Here is a 19,667-nt window from a genome sequence, read left to right on the forward strand (position 1 = left end):
AGTAGAGCGAAAGAATAACTTCTCGTGTCTTGTTCACAACACACCTCTTAATGCATCCCAGAATCATGTTTGCTTTCTTTGCAACAGCATCACACTGTTGACATATTTAGCTTGTGGTCCACTATAATCCCTAGATCCCTTTCTGCTGTAGTCGTTCCTAGACAGTCTCTCCCCATTCTGTATGTGTGAAACCGATGTTCCTTCCTAAGTGGAGCACTTTGCATTTGTCCTTATTAAACTTCATCCTGTTTACCTCAGCCCATTTCTCCAATTTATCCAGATCATTTTGAATTATGACCCTACCCTCCAAAGTAGTTGCAACCCCTCCCAACTTGGTATCATCTGCAAACTTAATAAGCGTACTTTCTATGCCAATATCTAAATCGTTGATGAAGACATTGAACAGAGCCAGTCCTAACACAGACCCCTGCAGAACCCCACTTTTTATACTTTTCCAGCAGGATTGAGAACCATTAAGAACTACTCTCTGGGTACGGTTATCCAGCCAGTTATGCACCCACCTTATAGTAGTCTCATCTAAATTGTATTTGCCTAGTTTTTTGATAAGAATATCATGAGAGACTGTATCAAATGCTTTAGTAAAGTCTAGGTATACCACGTCTACCACTTCTCTCCTATCCACAAGGCTCGTTATCCTATCAAAGAAAGCTATCAGATTAGTTTGACAAGATTTATTCTTTACAAACCCATGCTGGCTGTTTCCTATTACCTTACCACCTTCCAAGTGCTTGCAGATGATTTCTTTAATTACTTGCTCCATTATCTTTCCTTTGTCTTTGTCTGATTGAAACTGAATGGGAAATTAATTAAGTAAAACTGTAATTCACTTAATTTGAATTCGTGAGGATACCAAAGCTACATCCTTCCCTGGCAAAAAGTGCTATTTGGCTTTTAATGGTCACACGTGGTTAAGACCCCAATTTTGTATCTCAGCAAGGCATGCAATAGTAAGAAATATTAGGGTGGCCAGAGGTTCCATTTTAAAACAGGCAAGCTTGTATTCAAGCCCCTTGCAGCTGTTCCTACTTGTTGTTTTAAAATAGGGGCAAACTGGCCTGTCTTTGCTGTCTCTTCCTTCCCATCGGTACTGGTGGCTCCTCCTGCTGGCTGGCTCCTTGCTTGCCACCCACTCAGGTGTAGTGTTTGGGGCCAACTGCTCCCCCTGCTGGTCTGTCAGTGCAGTCCGATGCAGTCCCAGTCCAGTGCAGTCCCTACCCACCCCCTGCTCATTCCAGCCAGCCCTGGCTGCTTGCTGAAGTGGCTGGTGAACGCAGTCAGTTGGTGGTGGGTTGTGCATCACACCTGCTGCCCATCCATCAGCCTTTAACATGCCTCCCCTCTCAATCTCCTGTTCCTATTGTCCCTGCTCTGCCCAGTCACACCCCTCTCACCCCCACTGCTCCTCCATATCCCCCCAGTGGGCACTGTATCCTTCTCTGGGCACTGTACAGAGAATCAGACCCTGGTGGGAGCACTGCACTCACCAACTGGCTGGTAGGCTCCTTCCTCCCACCACTGCCTCTGGCTGGGCTGGCTCCCAGGGAAAGCTCAAGACCCCCTGGCCTGGGTCACTGGCCAAGAGAAGTTAAGCCCTGAATCTGACAAAGCCCCACACAGTGCTGGCAAGGGGAAGTTTCCCTGCCCCTCAGCTAAGCTCTGCAGCGGTGGGGAGGAAATTGTTTCCAGCCTGTTAATACCCCAAAACTGCAGGGCCCCAGATGGGGGCACTTAGCACCCTCTTCACGTGTCCTGCCCTAGGTCCTACCCCAGGGAGTGTGGTGCTGCTCTGTTCCCTAGGCACTCTCCCTCTGCTGAGCCACCTCTCTGCCAGTCTGCTGAAACCCCTGCAGTCCGGTTCCCTAGGGCCTTGTGCTCATTGCATCCTGAGGGCTTACTCCCTTCCTGCCTGTGTGGTAGTTAGGAGACAGGAGGCAGCTGGATTATGTCCATGGCCAGGAGCAGCTTGGAGACGCTGGCTGCCTTTCTACACTGTGTGGGTAAGAGGGACAAGCTGCTTGTAGCCACAGGGGAGTGTGGAGGCTGGAGAGAAGACATGATTTCTGTAAAAATACAGGCCAGGTTATCGCTGTCCTCACTCCCACGCACCACCTTTATCTGGAAGCAGCTGTCATCCCTTCCCTCTCTCAGTTTCAAAAGGCTGCTGCTTGCCACTTTATGGTTTGAACCCTGATGGACATCTGGGGAGGGTAGCCTGTGACCCTGCATGACCCACGTGTGTTGCCTTCAGAAGACACGGGACCAGAGACCAGGAAAAGTGGGTCCGTCCCAGGGGCCTACCCAGGCATGGAGAGTGGAAAGCACTATGCAGGGAGGCTTGGGTCAGATCAACCACACACCTCCTGTGTGAGAGGTGTATGGGAATGTGTGTGTGTCACCTCTCCCTCGGCAAACCTTAAAGCTAAGAAGGTGAATAAAAAGACTTCAGCCCTGCAGTATTTCTTTTTAACATGGGCTCAGTCAATTCAATGTTAATTTGAACTACATAATTCTGATTGATTGCCAATGAATTAATTTGAAAACGAGCAATTTTATCAGATGTCCCATATTCAGCATAGGAAACTATGGTCACCCTAAAAAAAAGATCATTTATAGATATGCAAACTCAACTTTTAAAATGGATTTCTAATTTGTTGGAGGTCACAAGCAAACATTTCAATGGGTTCTTTCTATGGGTGAAAGTAGATTAAATTTCTTACAGGTATGGTTGTATTGTTCTGCATCTTTGGGTGGGGTAGGGAGTTGTAACAGAATAGTACCTGTAAGAAATTTAAGTGTGGGATGGCATGGGAGGGTGCTCGGGCCAGGGGGGCTGGGGGCTGTGGGAGGCTCAGGACACGAGTTGGGAGGTGCAGGTGTCAAGGCAGGGCCAGGGAGCCCAGGGCAGAGGTGGAGTGCAAGAGTCAAGGCAGGGGTGAAGGGCTCAGGGCAGGGGATGCAGGAGTCAGGGCAGGGGTTTGGACAGTGTGGGCGTCTCAAAGCAGGTGGCTGAGGTGTGCAGTGGGCTCAGGGAAGGGATCTGGGTGTCTGGGGGAAGCCTCAGGGTGGAAGGGACCCCATTGCCCAGCCATTGGATGCCCTGAGGGACCAGGGAGGTTGGAACTGCACTGGAGCCCTAGCACTGGGGAAGGAACCTGTGGGTGCATTGTACAGGGTTCTGGCATCATCCAGAGCCCCACCCCCAGATGGCCACACTCTTGCCAGTGCACTGCACTGCCATACACCAGCTTATTTCAACTTGATTCTTCCTACAATTTCCAAGCACAACTGCTTTAGTCATGATTTCCAAGCAGGCTGTTATCTGCATATTGCTGGGTTCTGCTATATTTGGCACAGTGGCGCCATTCTGGGCATGTTCACAGGGCTAAGAATTTCCCCAGCCTTTAGGATTAGCATTACACACTTCAGCTGCCTTCAGCAGCTGAGACAGATACTGAATCAGTGCATGAACCAATGAAATGTGATAGTCAAGGCTCTTCTTAAAGGGACACTATGTCTAAAAGAAAGTAAGACGTTTATCACTCTGCAAGAAGATAGAAATGAGATACAAAGAAAACTAACCCTTTTAGTGAGCTGTGAATTTTAAATAACTTCTATAGTTCACTGGCCTCTTAAATTTCCTAATGTATTTTAATCTATCAAGCTGTATGCTAAAGACAGACAAATAGCTATTGAACAGCATCTTGATCAAAACAATGGGATGTAGTTGGCAACAAGACAGCCAAAATTATATATTTGTATAGATTTCTCTTCTTTAACATTAGAGCTCATCACATTCCACAAATTATTATGATCAAAGAGATCTATAACTGCATCAATGCAGTGAATGTCTTCATCTGAATAATAGGGGTTTCCAGAGACCCGACAACACACACAGCAGTGCCACCCGGGTATAAGGCATCTTATCAAGTTTTCCATGTGACAGTTATGGTAAATCATAATGTTAACAACTGATATTTCTTCTGTGTTGCAGCATTTTACCCACGTTTATTAACCTGCTCCTTTAAAGCATCTGAAGAAGTGGGTGTTACCCACAAAAGTTCACTACTGCATAAATAAAAGTGTTAGTCTTTAAGGTGCTACAGGGCTGCTTGTTTTTTGTGAAGCTACAGACTAACACAGCTAATCTCTGAGACAATTTTCAGTAGTTATACTGTTTTCATCTGAAATAAGAAAAAGTCTGAAATTAACGGAACTGATTTCTCCTCACTTTGTTTTGTTATCTTGCTTTCTTCATCAGGTAACATCCCCAGAACTTACCTCGAACAAAGACGTATGCACTGTACTGTTCATAGTAGTCCCCCATCACTACACGCAGAGTGTAAAGACCTTCATCCTCCTTGTTAGCATGAGCAAGGGTTAATGTAGCCCGCTCCCCACTCCAATGCATCTGGACCCACTTGGATGGCGTAATAAGAACTCCTAGAAATTAAAAGATTTCCATAATGAACGATGGCTGAACTGAATCTATTCCTTAATACAATGAAATCTGTACAAGAGATCATCCTCACTACACAACTTCCTTTCTTAAAAGAGAATCATAAAAGTTTTCCTAATTCTGCTGTCATACAAATTTAACACTGATTTCAGTGATCTAACTCTATTAAGCAACTGATTGTTTTCAGTTTCTGGCTTGATCAGTTAATACAAATTTCAACATATTAAAGCATAACCAAATTACAAGCGCTGAACGGTTAATGCTAGATATATAATAAAGCTCACTGAAATGTTGTAGATTAAAAAACATCAAAAACAAATGGGAACAACTGAAACATGTTTTCCAAAAATTTTCCCCTCATTTTTGACCAGCTGTCGATCTAACTGATATTTTTGCATTTCAAAATTTCATAGTATTTTTAATTCCAAAAAAGGAATTTTAAAAAAAAAATAAAGAACACTTTTCTCTTATTTTATACCATAGCTATAGCTTAGCCTTACATTTCTGTCTGTCATTCTTCAATTGGAAATTAAAGAGAATGAAGATCTATGTCTGACAAGTTCAAAGATCATCTTGTAATATGTGCTTACCATTCCTGTACCACTGGATCTCTGGATGAAAGCGTTTAATGTCAGGATGAATGATAACTGTACAACCCAGGCTCATGGTCTCTCCTTCTCTCCCAAAGGATACCTCAAACTTGTCAACAAAGTGGATTTCAAACTTGGAAGCATAGCCCTGGGGGGTAACACCAACTGTGTAAAGAAAATTACCTGATTATTTAATTTTAATACTCAGAAGATAGCATCAGTTATTACCATACAAGGTCTGATCTTCAGGGGCGTTGAGCCTTTGCTGCCTTTACTCACTGCAACTGAAGTTGCTCATAGCTTCCAAAAATCAGACCTGTTTTGCTTCTAAGCAACATCATCAAATAATCCACTTGGTTGTTTTGTTGCAATTTTAAACAGAATAGGACAGGTAAACACATTTTTTGAACTTACAGCTGAGAGGCATGGTAACAGTTCCAGCATGAAAATGGCTTTCATCAAACTCTCCCTTATATCCTAGAGAAATAAAATAATTTTAGTCAACACTCTTCTAGAAGTCATCAGCACTTTGAGCCACATAATCAGAATTTTTAAGGTGCACCCTCAAAGAAAAATCAAAGGAACTATGTCCTGCAAACCTACTCTTTACCACGAGGGAAGCGTAAGCTGAAAGTTCTCCTTTAACATTCATGGCAGAAGCTCGATACTGAGCAGTGTCATCAAAATCACATCTGGAATGATACAAGTGATTAGCCAGGGCCCAGAGTGCTCTTTGGCATTTCTAAGATCCATGTCTCACATCAAAACAACATTTTCTAAACTTTCTTTTTCCAACAGAATGTAGCAAATGGTTACCCGGTGTTTAAATACTTTTTTTCTCTTATTCACTTCACAGTGGACTTAAATCTTACTCAGGTAAAACTCCCATTGAAGTCAATATAAAATTACACCTGATTATGGGCTTAGACTGCCATTGATCTCACTGGATTCAGAAGTAGACCAGGAGTGAGGATTATAGGTCTGGGTCTTATGAGATTTTTAAAAGCAGAAGCCTCCTAAAAGTGATGAATTGGTCTTAAAAGTAAAATTTGCTTGAACTTTTACCCATCCTCCATAATTACTTTAATATGAATGTTCATTATACTAGGGTACACTTGTATAACCTGCTATCTCCCTCCTTCATTCCCTCCAACATCCAGTATGACTATGCATTCTTCATGATAACCCCTCAATAGATCCCCATTCCTCCTTTCCTTCTTACAACCCTTCCATAGCACCTGTTCCCTCCATGCAAATCTCCAGCTGGTTCCCCAGTTCAACCTTCATCCCCTTTACCGATCCCATCCAAATACCTATAATATTTTATCTGCTTCGTCCTTGTCTCTGCAGAATTCAAATACCAAACTCTCTAGAGCACCTAGGGGTGGAGAATTCCTGGCCCTTGGTCCAGATCCAGGCTGCAGCTTGTCTGGATCTGGACCCTGAGGCCTGGGGCTCCCCGCCATAGCATCTGAGCTGTGGCAGGGCTGGGGTGAGGAGCCCTAAGCCTCATGGGCTGGATCAGGCAAGCCAGGGACCAATCCAGACTGTGGACCCTGCGGGGGTGGGAGGAGCAGGAAGCAGCCTGGCACAGCACTGCTGCCTCCCCAGCTGGCGGAAGAGGAGGGAGAGCAGCAGCAGCCTTATCAGCAGCTTCCTCCTGCTGCTCTGATTGACTGTTACTGTGATTGTCCAGAATTCTGATCAATCACAGGACACTGCCTGGGACCAGCGGGAAGGAGCACAGCAGCCATGTTCATCCAGGGGTGCTGGCCAGTTAAGCTGCACCCCCATCACCAGACCCTGCAACCATCAACTGCTCATGCATCTCCTCCCACCAAGATTTCTGCTCTCAGCCTGCTCCTGCACCCCACTCTGACCCAGATCACCCACCCCCAGCTCAGTCCTGCACCCTCCCACCTGCCCAGACCCCTAATTCCCACACCACTCCTGAACCCTCCCTCTCACCCAGACTCACACCCCACACCCACTTCCTGGCAGCCTCCTCCCACACTGAACCCTCTCACATCAGCCCCATAGCCTAGAGGGGCCCACATCACAAATAAATGAGTATTTCTGTTTGGTATTGTTAGTGGATATTAAGTTTCTTCAGGACTGAAATCCAATAAATGAGATGAATTATTATTTTCAAATGTGTCTTTGAGATTCAGGATGAGAAGCAACAAATAGAAGAAATTGGGAAAAAAGTGACTGATGATTCTCTCAGGAATGTTGTACAGTTACTATATCCCACTGACAGAGCTGTGTGAAAAAATTGGTAGACTCTGTAAACTCCACTTTGAAATGTGGGAGTCTTACTATGGTGTCCATATCTCATATTTGTATGCTCCAGTCAGCACTTAGGCACTTAAACCAGGCACTTGAATACTGAGGGCAGAACTGATCACTCCAGAAGCCCAACATTACACATACATTTCTATTTTTCTTGAATACAGACAACAGAAAAAAAAATCCCAATCTGCCTGAGAAATACTACTAAAAAACTTCTTGTGTTTGTGTGGCTGGTGCCCAATACTGTTTTTTCTAGCACTGACAATTTCCACTGTATTTGTAAACAGAGCTCAATAAATCATCAAATATTGTACTTGTCACAACTATAAGAGTGGGCAGTAACTGCTAATTTGGTAGCTCTTATTCCTTGACTCCCAAGAGGCACACACACATTAGACAGCTCTAAATCAACAGTAACATTTTTACTGAAGTCATCTCTTAAATTATCTCATACTCTCTTACTTGTTTATCTCCAGCGAGTGCATCCCATATCGACTTTCAATAACGTACTTGCCAGGATGAGTATGCACATTGATGGGCACATTGTTTTTGTACCTATGGAACAACCACACACACACACACACACACACACACACAAAGGATATAGTAATCTGAAGTGTAAATTATTCACAATAAAAGGACAAATATGTGGTATTTGGGTTACATTTGATATCAACTTATGCACTTCTTGATGTCTCTGCTGTGTAAGAAAATCTAAACATACTTTAAATTCATTACACACTTTCCTTCTGAAGCCCAAATTCACTTTTCTTAATCTAAATGATTTATTTTCTTGTAGTTACAGAGAAACACAAAGCTATGGGCAAGGTGCAAATAATATTTATATTGCCATGAATTTCAAACAACTGCATTATTTTTTAGAGGAACCACAAGTGCCAATAAAATCTGTGTCATTCCCTACACCACCACTTATTCAATTTAAAGCTTCGACTAAACTTAAAATTATGCTACCAACCTATATTAGTATAAACGCTCATGTATACCCACAAAGAAGTCCTTCAATATAGTTTATTTTATTTGGGTAATAAGTATAAGAGTGTTTTAAAACCACTTTTGAAACTGATGAAGCCAAACTGTATCTGCTCTCAGCCCTTGCATTGAAAGTTGCCTTTCAAGTCTTCCTGCTGTTGTAACTAACATACATTACCCACATAAACAAATTTATGGCCAAAGGGCTCAGTGTGGAGCTTCCAAAAGTGCTTGAGTGAGTTAGTATCATGATTCCCATTAGCTTTCAGTCTGAATTTCTTCTTATGTCTAAGGAGCTGGGTTTGGTGAAAAGACGTTCCACAGGGACTGCGGTCAAGGAATTCTATCCCTCATACTGTGAATAGCACCAAAGTTGTCTGATGGCCATTATTACCTTGGTATTCTAACATCCTGTCTTACAGGGAATAATGGTCGCACACATAACAGCGGATCCACCTGTCATTAGTTCTTCCCTGGACTAATCAGTGGTGCTCCTCCTTGGCATAGTGTGGGGATGTGCAAGGAGTCACTGCAGAACTCATCTTTGACTACACACACTGGCTCCCCTGGTAGTAGCACACACATAGACAAATGAGGGACTTGATTCAGCAATCTACCAAACTCTGTGGAAGGGTTCTGAGCACCTAATGAACTCTGTAGGAATTGAGATCACTCAAACTATGTCTACCCTAGAGAGTTTTGTCAACAAAACACTGGTTTTGTCGACAAAACTTGAGGAACATCCGCACAAAAACTGTGTTCTGTCAACATACTGTGAAGAGAACTTGGCCCTTTTGTCAACAGAACTCAGCACTTTTGTCAACAGCCTCCTTCCTCTCCCCCATGAGGCACAATGCCTTTCTTGACAGAATTTGTCAACACAAAACCCATGTGGACACACCGGGGGACCCTTTGTCAACAGACAGGGCTTCCGAGTCACCAAGCAGCCCTGTCTGCTGTGCTTCTGGTCGGCCATTCTGTCGAGAGAGTGGCTGGGCAGTCCGGCTGCTCTCTGTAGACAGAACGGATGGACAGAGTGATCAGCTTTCGTGTGTGACTATGATCTGTCAACAGAAATTTTGTTGGAAGATATCTTCTGACAGTTACTTCTGTTGACAGATCCCTGTAGTGTAGAGGTAGCCTCAGTATTCAGCACAGGGCAGGATCAAACCCCAAATGCGTTATATCAATTTTTAAAATCCTTGTACTCCTTTTCTTTTCACAATCAGATTAGTGAAAAAATAAATTATTAAATATTGACTTCTTTGTATTCATCTGCCTCATACTTTTGAAGGAACATTTGTTGTTTCTGAGAGTCTAATATATTCCAGAACGGCCACATTATTAGCAAATGTTGTATTGCAATCATCCCTCTCTTATTATCCACTAATAATTTTTACTTTCTACAGCAAGTCCCAGTTACTCTGGGTATTTCATATCTTCTTTCCAACAGAGCCAGTAAGATTGCAGCAGTTAATGATCCTGCATCACACATTAAGGATTTCTAGAATGAAAGGCCCTGATGCTTTTTAATTTGTCGGCCATGCCATTCAAAAATTCTTCATTGTTCATATAATAACCGACAGCTTGGAATATGTGAATGACATTTGATTAACAAATCCTGAATGAATGCTATCAGATAGAGTTCAGCACTCTTCTGTATGTCTGAGCAAAACCACCTGCTGTGAGTGCTCTGAATTCATTATTTCCATTGGAAGCCAATGGCAAACAACAGAGTTTTTGAAGCCTCACTGTACAGTAAAATTATGTACTAAATTCTACTTCCCAAATTTATGATTTTAAATTTAATTCAAGAGCCAGTTTATTTTTGAATGCATGTGGACATACATCTGAAAGCTTCATGAATACGTCAGGTTTTTGGAATAAATTATGATGGGTCTGAGCTGAAGTTAAAAAGGGTTCAAGATATCTTGGTTTGGATTCACCTTCTAGGGCTGGGGCTCCAGCTCTGAATTCAAAACTGAATGTTCTCCTTTGTTCAAAAGGGGTCAGATCTGAGTAAATGTACCTAATTTGTACACAAGAGAAACAATTTTTTTCACAAAGCACTTGATGTGAATTCAGTGGAAAAACTCCTAACATCAGTGGGCTTTGGATCAGGCCCACACGTAAGACTTTGCTAGAAAGCTATTTGTCTAAAACCAGTACTAAGGAGCTCTGCATACTTAATAAAATGACAAGCACAGCAGAGTTCCTGTAGGATGCTAAATAATTCAGGCAGCAAACCCCAAAATATTTATAATATTTAAATTCTGATCTGAGAGAAGTTGTTCTAATGTCTCCACAAATACAGATTAATTTCTAGTCTACTGATATAATTAATGCTTAGTACTAAACATAAACTAAACCTCTGACAGCATTTAGCTGTAAACATTTATGACAGGCACAATCTCAAAATATCATATAAGAAAAACGCAAGCATTGAATTTCATTTAAAGTCTAAAAAAACGCCAATATGTCCAAATATAATTGTTTCAAGAACTTGACTGTACTTCTGTATAGCCCAGATCACTAATCCAAGAGGTTTAGATTCTCATCTATGCCCCGCACATCTCTGAGAGAATATCTTAGATCTCTGTGTCACATCTCTTAAGAGAATATTTTGGGACCTCTTATACTTGGCCTTGGAAATAAAAGATTCCCACTGAGTTTAATGGACTTTGCACCAGGTGCTAAATCTATCTATGGCATATAACTTTAAATAATTATGATGTGAGCTCCAGGAACATACTTGGGTCCTGAGATTTCATTTGCACGGAAAGAGATTGCAACTGAATCAGCAACTAAGCATCTGTTCTTAACCATAATATCCGTTAATACTCTGGAGACAATAAAGACTCTCTGATGTCTCAGAGACATACACTCCCTAAGGTTATGTCTACACTTGCATTTCAGCTACAAAACTTTTGTCATTCATAGGGGCTTAAAACCCTCATATATATCTCCCAGCCCCTTCCATGACAGAAAAGTTTTTTGTTGTGGCAAGCAGAAGTGTGAACACTGCTCTGGGGCAGGACGCAGTAGTTGTAGATGAAAGTATTTTGTTAACGAAAGTACCCACAAATGTCATTCACGCATTCTGATATTTACTGACAGACCTGTGTTGACGCAGCCTGGATGCTAAAAGCTGTGTAGTACGGGCATACTCACAGGAGACAGTCTTGAGCATGTATTTTATTTTATTTCCATTCTTGTCCTTGTTTTTTTCTTTTTGTGAGGGATATTTGTCTTGCACCTTAAAGATGATCTGTAAAGTATTATTTTTCTAACAAAATGGGCTCTTTTGTAACCTTTATGCTTCTTTTCCCGTAAAGGTGGCCTGAAATTGGGGATCTGGGATGGAGGATGGCCTCTGCTTGTTTTTTATTTTAGAATTATCAAAAATGTCAAATCTGGTTTTCTTTTGGTTTGTTGGAGGACTTCTGAGAGTCTCAGAGTGCATTCATCATGAGCTGTATCAACTTACAGTGTGTAAGCACTGAAATCAGTGGGACCTCTCATGGAGTAAGAAGTTATTCAGTGTCAATAGGGGTAGCCACAGAGAGGTAGTCATGTTAGTCTGTATCTTCACAAACCAAAACAGCAGTCCTGTAGCACTTTAAAGACTAACAAAATAATTTATTAGGTGATGAGCATTTGCCGGGCAGACCCACCTCTTCAGATCTATGGAAATTTCCATAGATCTGAAGAGGTGGGTCTGCCCCACAAAAGCTCATCACCAAATAAATTATTTTGTTAGTCTTTAAAGTGCTACAAGACTGCTGTTTTGGTTTGTGAATAGGGGTATATGACATTTTCTCCTGCTTCTCATGAATGTTTGCTTTTTTCATCATCGCTCTACACCAATCACTTACCTACCTTGTACTTTCCCCAGTATTGCCTATGCTGTTTTCCTGAAAGTTTACTCACTTATAATGAATATTTACAATCAGAAATGATATTGATGATGATACAAGCCTACCATGTAACACGGGGTTCTGGCCAGCCAGTCACAGTACAATGCAATTTGACATTCTGCTTCTCCCAGATGGTATGGGAACGAGGCTTGATAACAAACTCTGGAGCATGTAAAAGTTTATCTTCATTCAGCTTTCTGTGAAATTCCTCAGTCTCTTCTAACTAGAACAGAAATATTTCATCATAAAACTCACCATTTACACATACTACTGCTCCATACCCCCAAGAAAGTTTTAGGGCTTTTTCTGGGGCAATATGTGAATGCATCTTTATTTTAAAGTTCACATAATTTTACTTAATATATCCTTCTAACCAGGACAGACACACAGACAACATTTTTCAGCATCACAATGTTCTTCTAAAATTTGTGTTGCCACCTGCAAGGCCCAGAACAAACAGTCTGTGGCTTGGAAAAGGTGCTGAGGTGGGTTAGATCTGGTTTGTGGGTAGGGCTAGATCCCAGGGCTGGGGAGAACCTTGGTGAAGGGATTAACTCTCGCAAAGTTACATGAAACTTGGAAATATTCAGGAGCAGGACTAAGAGGCTGTTTCCCCATTCGCTGAAGTCTTCCCCTGGCATAATATAACCATGCAGGGTGGGAGCTGGGTGCTGGCTAGATGGCAACAAAATGATCCCAGTTGTGTCACTGTCGGTCAATATTTTAGATCACTGAATGTGCAACCACAGATGCATGTAGCAAAAACCCCAGTAATATCTGAGAACCAGCAAAGCACTAGAAAAACATGTCATATATATCTTGTAGAGTGGACGGGACCTTGAAAGGTCATCAAAACCAGTCTCCAGCCTTCTCAGCAGGACTAAACTCCATCCCTGACAGATTTTTTTTTTTTAAATCTATTTGTCCCAGGACCCTGAATGGTTTTCTGAAGTAATGAACTCACAATGATGCCTTTACAAAGCTAATGTTCAAACCACTGACCTATTCTTCCTGGTGCTGGGGAGTGGGGGCTGGGCAAAGGATCTAAAGTCTAGACCAAGATTCTATTGATTAAATCATTTCCCAAACTTCAGAAATATGTGAAAACACCTAACTGTCAAAGCTTCCATTAGAACTAGATTTAATCCCTGATGCCTTTCATAATCCCCATCCCTACTTTCTATACTGTGATTAAAAGCCTTCAGTAATCACTTTAAACAAGATTATGAATCCCTCCCTCCCCAATTCCACAAAAAGACCCCTGGCTCTTTCCCTGGCTCCATACTCGCTGCACCTTGAACGGGGGTACAACAAAATACTTTCCCCTCAGAGCAGCTGAGGTGTTCCTGTTGTTTCCCTGGGGCACTACAACTCCTCTCTCACACACCTAACACAGGACAATGGCTAAAAGCCACAATTTAAGACCTGGAACTACATTTTGTCTCTTTCTATTATTTTTCATTTGTACTGCAGTAGTACCTAAGACCAGCAATGGTGGGTACAAGAGGCCAAGAGAAGCTAAATTTCGTCCACTGCTGCAAGGACATGCTCCACTCCAAGGCCCTGATCCCAGGCCCAGCAAAAGTCAGGGGCAAAGTGGGTAACTGCTTAAGGCCCAGAGATTCAGAAGGGCCAGGGGCTCCCAGCTTCTGCAGACCAGAGCCCTAGGCTCTTTAAATCCTCACTGGAGCCCTGCATGCTGTGCTCTGGGTGGCACTGAGGACCAACTGGGGGAGGACAGCTGAAGGGCCAAGATCCAGAGATTGTATTATGCTAGATTCTGGCCACAGTCTTTGTTCAAAATCTTTACACAAAGCAAACTTCTGATCCTTCAACAGAGCCAGCCCCACCCTTTCCTCCCCAAGGCCCTGCCCCTTGTGTGGGGGGAGGCACAGATCTGCCCCACCCCTGCCTTGCCAGGGTTCTGGCCAGTCTGTCTGCTCCACTGCCTGTTCCTGCTTGTCCTCCTCCCTCAAAGGCCCTGCCCATGCTCCGCCTCTTCCCATCCCTGCCACATGTGCGTGGGGGCCTTGGGAGAGGGGGCAAAGAGGGGTGTGTGAGCAGTAAGTGGCTGGCCTGGTAGGTGTTTGGTGGTGGGGTTTCGGGGAAAGGGGCAAAGAGGCACAAGCGTCAAGCAGATAGGGAAGTTTTGTGGGAGAGGCAGAGGAAACACCAGCTGTGGGTGGGTAATGGAGGGCAGGAAGGAGAAGAAGAACAGTGAGAGAGAGAGGCCTTGGGGGCCAAATGGGGCTGAGTGTAGAGCTTGGTCAGGCCTTGCTGGGGTGAGCAGGGGCAGTCTCAGGGTGGTGCCACAACCAGTCAAGCCCAGACTCCCCAACCATGCACCACCCATGCCCAGGGCCCTGCCAGAGCACTCCTGTACCAGAAGCTGTACAAACAAAAAAACTAAAAAGGGAATCCCAGGCCCAAAGTCCTTACAATCCATGGATTTATTTGTGCTTTATTACCGTTTTCCGCAGGGCCAGCCGTTCAGCTGACTCTCGTATTGCTACTTTCCTTGACTTCTTTTCATGCTGCTCTTCCTCAGAGGATGAAGTGGCCACTCTAGTTGCACTAACTCCTTCACCTGTTGCAAAAAGGTTCCTTCTGGCAATGTATGCAGCACTTTCCTTAATTCTTTCCTCTTCTGTATCTGTAATGCCACTGACAAGCACTTGCCTAAGGGAATTCAAAAAGCACAATCACACTGGCAAGTGGTGAGAAAACATTTCATGTTTATCACTTTATTTCAGCTTTGCCCTCTTTGTTTAATTTATAAGGGTCTTAGATGCTGCGGAATACATTTCTACTTTAAGGGTCATTACATAGGAAACAATTTCATATCATATTAACAACAGAGTCACAGAAGTATACAGACTGTATATATCATACCATCCAAAGTCAATAGCATTTTTGGTGCATTTCTCTATGACGAGTGTGTCATACATGTTTTCATCTTAATACATTTCCTATTGTGCTTTCACATTTCCATGGTGGGAAAGATCAATGAAAGAGCTAGCACAATATCACTTCAAATAGTGATTTGCAGCAGAGGCTCTTACAGTTGCAACTCAAAGTGGAGATTACAGCAGCAGTATAACAAAGTCCTCACCTCTGATTTATATGAAAAAGAACATTCCCAGGCCCTACAAAAAATTTCTGCAATCAAAGCAACACTATTCTTTAAGGCAGTAATTTGTTCTTTGGAATATCTTTAAAAGATGAATAGTGTTTTGTAAACATTTTAATCTTTTTAGTATCCACCCTCAAGCATTCAACAATGGCGGATACAATCACCATCCGCTCTAGTCATATTGCCATATTGTGGGTGCAAGCCAGGCTAGTGAAGAATCATTATCACCTTCTCTTCTGCAACCCCAAGTGCCCCACCATGGCTTGCTACTGTAGCTCACTTCAGGAATGCCTACAGTCAGCAACAAGCAGACACTCTGTTTATGTACTGGGAAGCCCTGCTCCAATGCTCTGTATCTTGGAGCCTTCATGCAATACTACAGACTTCCAACAGCTTCCACCAGTCATGGTTTACAACTGGTATGGTGCCTCCATACTCTCTCCAGCCCTGAATTTTCTCAGAAACATGTGTTCTGAAATAGCCTGCCCTGTCCCAGAAAAATCAGAGGAATATTATGATTCATTGCCCCTCTAAAAAAAGGCAACATTCAACATTTTTCTATTTTAAGTGGAGTTACCACACAGTTCAGTTAAACCGTACTCAAAGCATTTTTATTAACAAAAGTGAAGTTTATTTAAGCAGTAAGACAACATGGAATATGGTGATGAAGGAAACTCTGTATTTTCTGTCCCCACTTGTGTGAGTTGCAGTGCAATTGTTCTACTCCCTGCCATCTTCTCCCCCTTCTGTCTTGATGAATCTGTTTACGAATTATTTGTAAATTAAGGTAAATACACATTCCCTTCTTTGGGATATACCACGTGAACACCTTTTGCCTAGGCAAGGCTGTCTGGTTTTAAACAAGTAACATCAAACATAGGAAAAACATAACTTTAAATGTTGCTACATACATTTACCATAATATTTTTGATCACTGAGTTATTAGTTTACAAATGATGCATCAGAAGACATATTATATATAAAAATTAATACAATAATTTGTAGGAAATGAATAATACAGAGATGCTTTCAATCACAAATATCACTATGTCAAATTCTGCCTTCAGATTCACTTGTGGGAACATTAGGGCCTCCTTTTTGCTTTGCAACTGCCAGAGCCTCAGAGCTGTTGCAGTGTGTAATGATGGTTTCCAGATGTAGTTTCTGTGGCATACAACAGCTGCACAATGTTTGGTTTGTGCAAAACAGTTTTACTTTAAAACTTGCTAGGTGCCGTGCTAAAGATACTGCAGTATGCATTTATTTTAGGTAAAACTGAAATGTTTTTTCAGTCACATATTGTATCATTACATACTCATGAAGCTAATCAAAAGACTCAGCCTAATGTATGGATATACAGCCAGAGCTTACCTGCACCTATTATAAATGAGAGATTGGTGGGGATAAGGGGCAGAAACTCCTTCTTTTTGAAATTTGATAATGTTGTTCATTTGACAGCACTTATTATAATGTTGCATTTTCATTGGCTCATCTGCATAAGCTGTTACTTGAAGGTGTGTGCCTTCCACATATCAATAGGTTAGAGAAAAACATTTTGAAAAAGAAGACAAATAACAATAACAACTGTCAAAGATAACCAGATACAGAGAAGTAACCAAAACTATATTCAAATCTTTTTTTTAATTGACTAGATTTCAAGCTGACAGTGTCTATCTATCTATCTATCTATCTATCTATCTAAAGAAATTCTGAGCGAAGGCCTCAAAGTTCAGGGAATTTAGAGTTGAAGAATTATTTAAGGCCATTTCTAAATAAAATCATAAATAAATGCCCAAGCTTCCATCTTTACAGTGTGGTGTCAGTGTCATTAAAGAGAAGTAATGCAGTTCAGCATTGGAATGAAAAGTTAAATTACTTACAAATATAAAATCCGCAAAGTACTGAGCCAACTTAAATGAGAACACTGACTGTCTTCTCTCTTTGTCATACATTCAAATTGTGACTTCAATTTGTATTGCTTTCAGCTACTTTGGTTGATATGACCTACTAGGAAATACTAGTAAAATGGCCTCTCTCACTCAGTGGTGGCAGCGCCATTCACAATCACCACACAAAAGGAGCTCTCAAAACAGGATGACTGGGCAACAAAATGGCAGATGAAACGGTGTTGCTAAATGCAAAGTAATGAACATTGAAAAACATGATCCCAACTGTACACATAAAATGATGGGCTCTAAAATGGCTTTTAGTACTCAAGAAAGAGATCTTGGAGTTGGGGTGATGTGTTCCAGTGCACAAGGTGTCACATGCATCCGCCAGCATCCCCATTCGCTGTCAGTGATGCACTACTTCCAGTGAGTGCAAGGGCAATCCCTCCTCTTCCCCAGAGCGGCGTGGCCTGAAAGCAGCATGAGCTGGAGCAGCTCATGTTGCTCTTGAGCAGCACTGCTCTGGGGGAAGTATGGGATGACCCCCACACGGACTGGAAGAAGTGCAATGCCTGAGAAAGAAGAGGTGGGCGGAAATGGGGCTGGGGTGGGTCAGGGCTTAAGGTGGAGGGGAGCTACAGGGGGGACAGGGCCAGTACCCTCCCAGAACTCCATCCCCCCCAGTCACCACTGCTTGGAGTCATTGTGGATAGTTCTCTGAAAACATCCACTCAATGTGCAGCAGCAGTCAGAAAAGCAAACAATGTTAGGAACCATTAAATAGAGACAGAGAATAAGACAAATAATATTTTTGCCTCTGTATAAATCCAGGGTATGCCCATAACAATACTGCATGCAGATGTGGTCGCCCCATTTAAAAAAAGATACTGGAATTGGAAAAGATTTAGAAAAGGCAACAAAAATTATTAGGGATATGCAATGGCTTCATAAGGTGATATTAATGAAACTGGTACTTTTCAGTGTAGAAAAGAGAAGACAAAAGGGAGCATATGACTGAGGTCTATAAAATCATGACTGGAGTAGAGAAAGTAGATAAGAAACTGCTATTTACTCCTCATAAACTAGAGGTCACCAAATGAAATTAATAGTCAGTGGGTTTAAAATAAACAAAAGGAAGTGTTTCCTCCCACAATACACAGTCAGCCCGTGGAACTCTTTGCCAGAGCATGTTGTGAGGGCCAAGACTCTAACACAGTTGAAAAAATAACTAAATTCACGGAAGACAGATCCACCAATGACTATTAGGCGGAATGGGCTGGGCATGTGCTGAGGTGTACATGGATGCCAGAATAGCACACCCCTTACCTCAGAAACTATTTTGAGACAACGGGCATGCCATGTAGAGATAGCTTTGATGATTACCTATTCTGCTCAATCCTTCCGGGGCACTTGGTATTGGCCACTATCAGAGGACAGGATACTTAGCTAGATGGGCCTTGGGTCTGATCCATTATGGCCATTTTATGTTCTTATGTTCATATGAAGCTGTAGAAATAGTAATGAAGATTTCTAAAAATTGTTTTAAAAACTCATTTCCAGGCCAGATTTACACTATAAACTTACATTGGTATTACTATGTCACTCATCAGAGGTGTGAAAAATCCACACACCTGAGCAACGTGATTATTCTGACCTAGCCCTTAGTGCAAATAGCTGTGTCAATGGAAAGGTTTTTTCAGTCAATCTACCTACTGCATCTTACAGAGGTGGATTAGCTTGCCTGACTGGAGAAGGTCTCCCATTAGCACTGCAGCACTTTCACTAAAGCTCTATAGCAGAGCAACTGCATAAATGCAGCTTTTTAAATGAAGATCTGCCCTAACACAAAAAATATAAATGTACCTTTCTAAATTCGCTTTGGGTAAGCCAATAACATTTCTAATTTAAAGGCCAGATAACCTTGTTTTCTTTTTTCATTATAAATGATTAAGACTCCAAAATGTTACTGCAACGTAGATTTGATCCTCAAGGTCCTGAACAGTTTCTGTGAGGTAATAACCATCCTCTACGCCAAACAGGGCTTAGCACCTCACAAGGACTGGGCCTCATGCAACTTCTAAATCATTGATTTTTTTTAAAAAACAAGAAATTAATTTCTTCCTTTCATTATCTGCCTGGACTAAAGGTCAGTATTCAGTGTTCCCAGAAAAGATGACTCACATCAAAAATAACAAAGAATTTGGGGTCTGATTCCACATCTCTTATAAAGTCAAAACTCTCATTGATTTCATTTGGAAGTTTACCTGAGTGTAGATGGCAGGTGCAAGCCTAAATATGGTGGTGCAAGGGAGCTTGTACAGTAGACCCCCAACTTATGTGGAGGTTGCATTCTTGCACAACCCTGCATAAGTCAAATTT

The 19,667-nt window shown here is 42.2% G+C and overlaps 1 protein-coding gene across 5 annotated transcripts in view; it reads right to left on the minus strand.

The window, feature by feature from the left end:
• MYOM1 (myomesin 1) overlaps nt 1–19,667 on the minus strand; it is a 114,757-nt gene that overhangs the window by 70,182 nt on the left and 24,908 nt on the right. For all 5 annotated transcript variants that reach the window (XM_074987376.1, XM_074987375.1, XM_074987374.1 and 2 more), the window contains exons 4-10: nt 14,735–14,945; nt 12,332–12,489; nt 7,822–7,914; nt 5,671–5,759; nt 5,482–5,544; nt 5,068–5,232; nt 4,300–4,461 (exon numbers count right to left, since the gene is read on the minus strand). In XM_074987376.1, coding sequence (XP_074843477.1) covers nt 4,300–4,461; nt 5,068–5,232; nt 5,482–5,544; nt 5,671–5,759; nt 7,822–7,914; nt 12,332–12,489; nt 14,735–14,945 — 941 coding nt within the window. The remainder of the gene's footprint in view (nt 1–4,299; nt 4,462–5,067; nt 5,233–5,481; nt 5,545–5,670; nt 5,760–7,821; nt 7,915–12,331; nt 12,490–14,734; nt 14,946–19,667) is intronic.

This window comes from Carettochelys insculpta, chromosome 2, assembly GCF_033958435.1.
Source record: "Carettochelys insculpta isolate YL-2023 chromosome 2, ASM3395843v1, whole genome shotgun sequence".
Classification (NCBI taxonomy): domain Eukaryota; kingdom Metazoa; phylum Chordata; order Testudines; family Carettochelyidae; genus Carettochelys; species Carettochelys insculpta.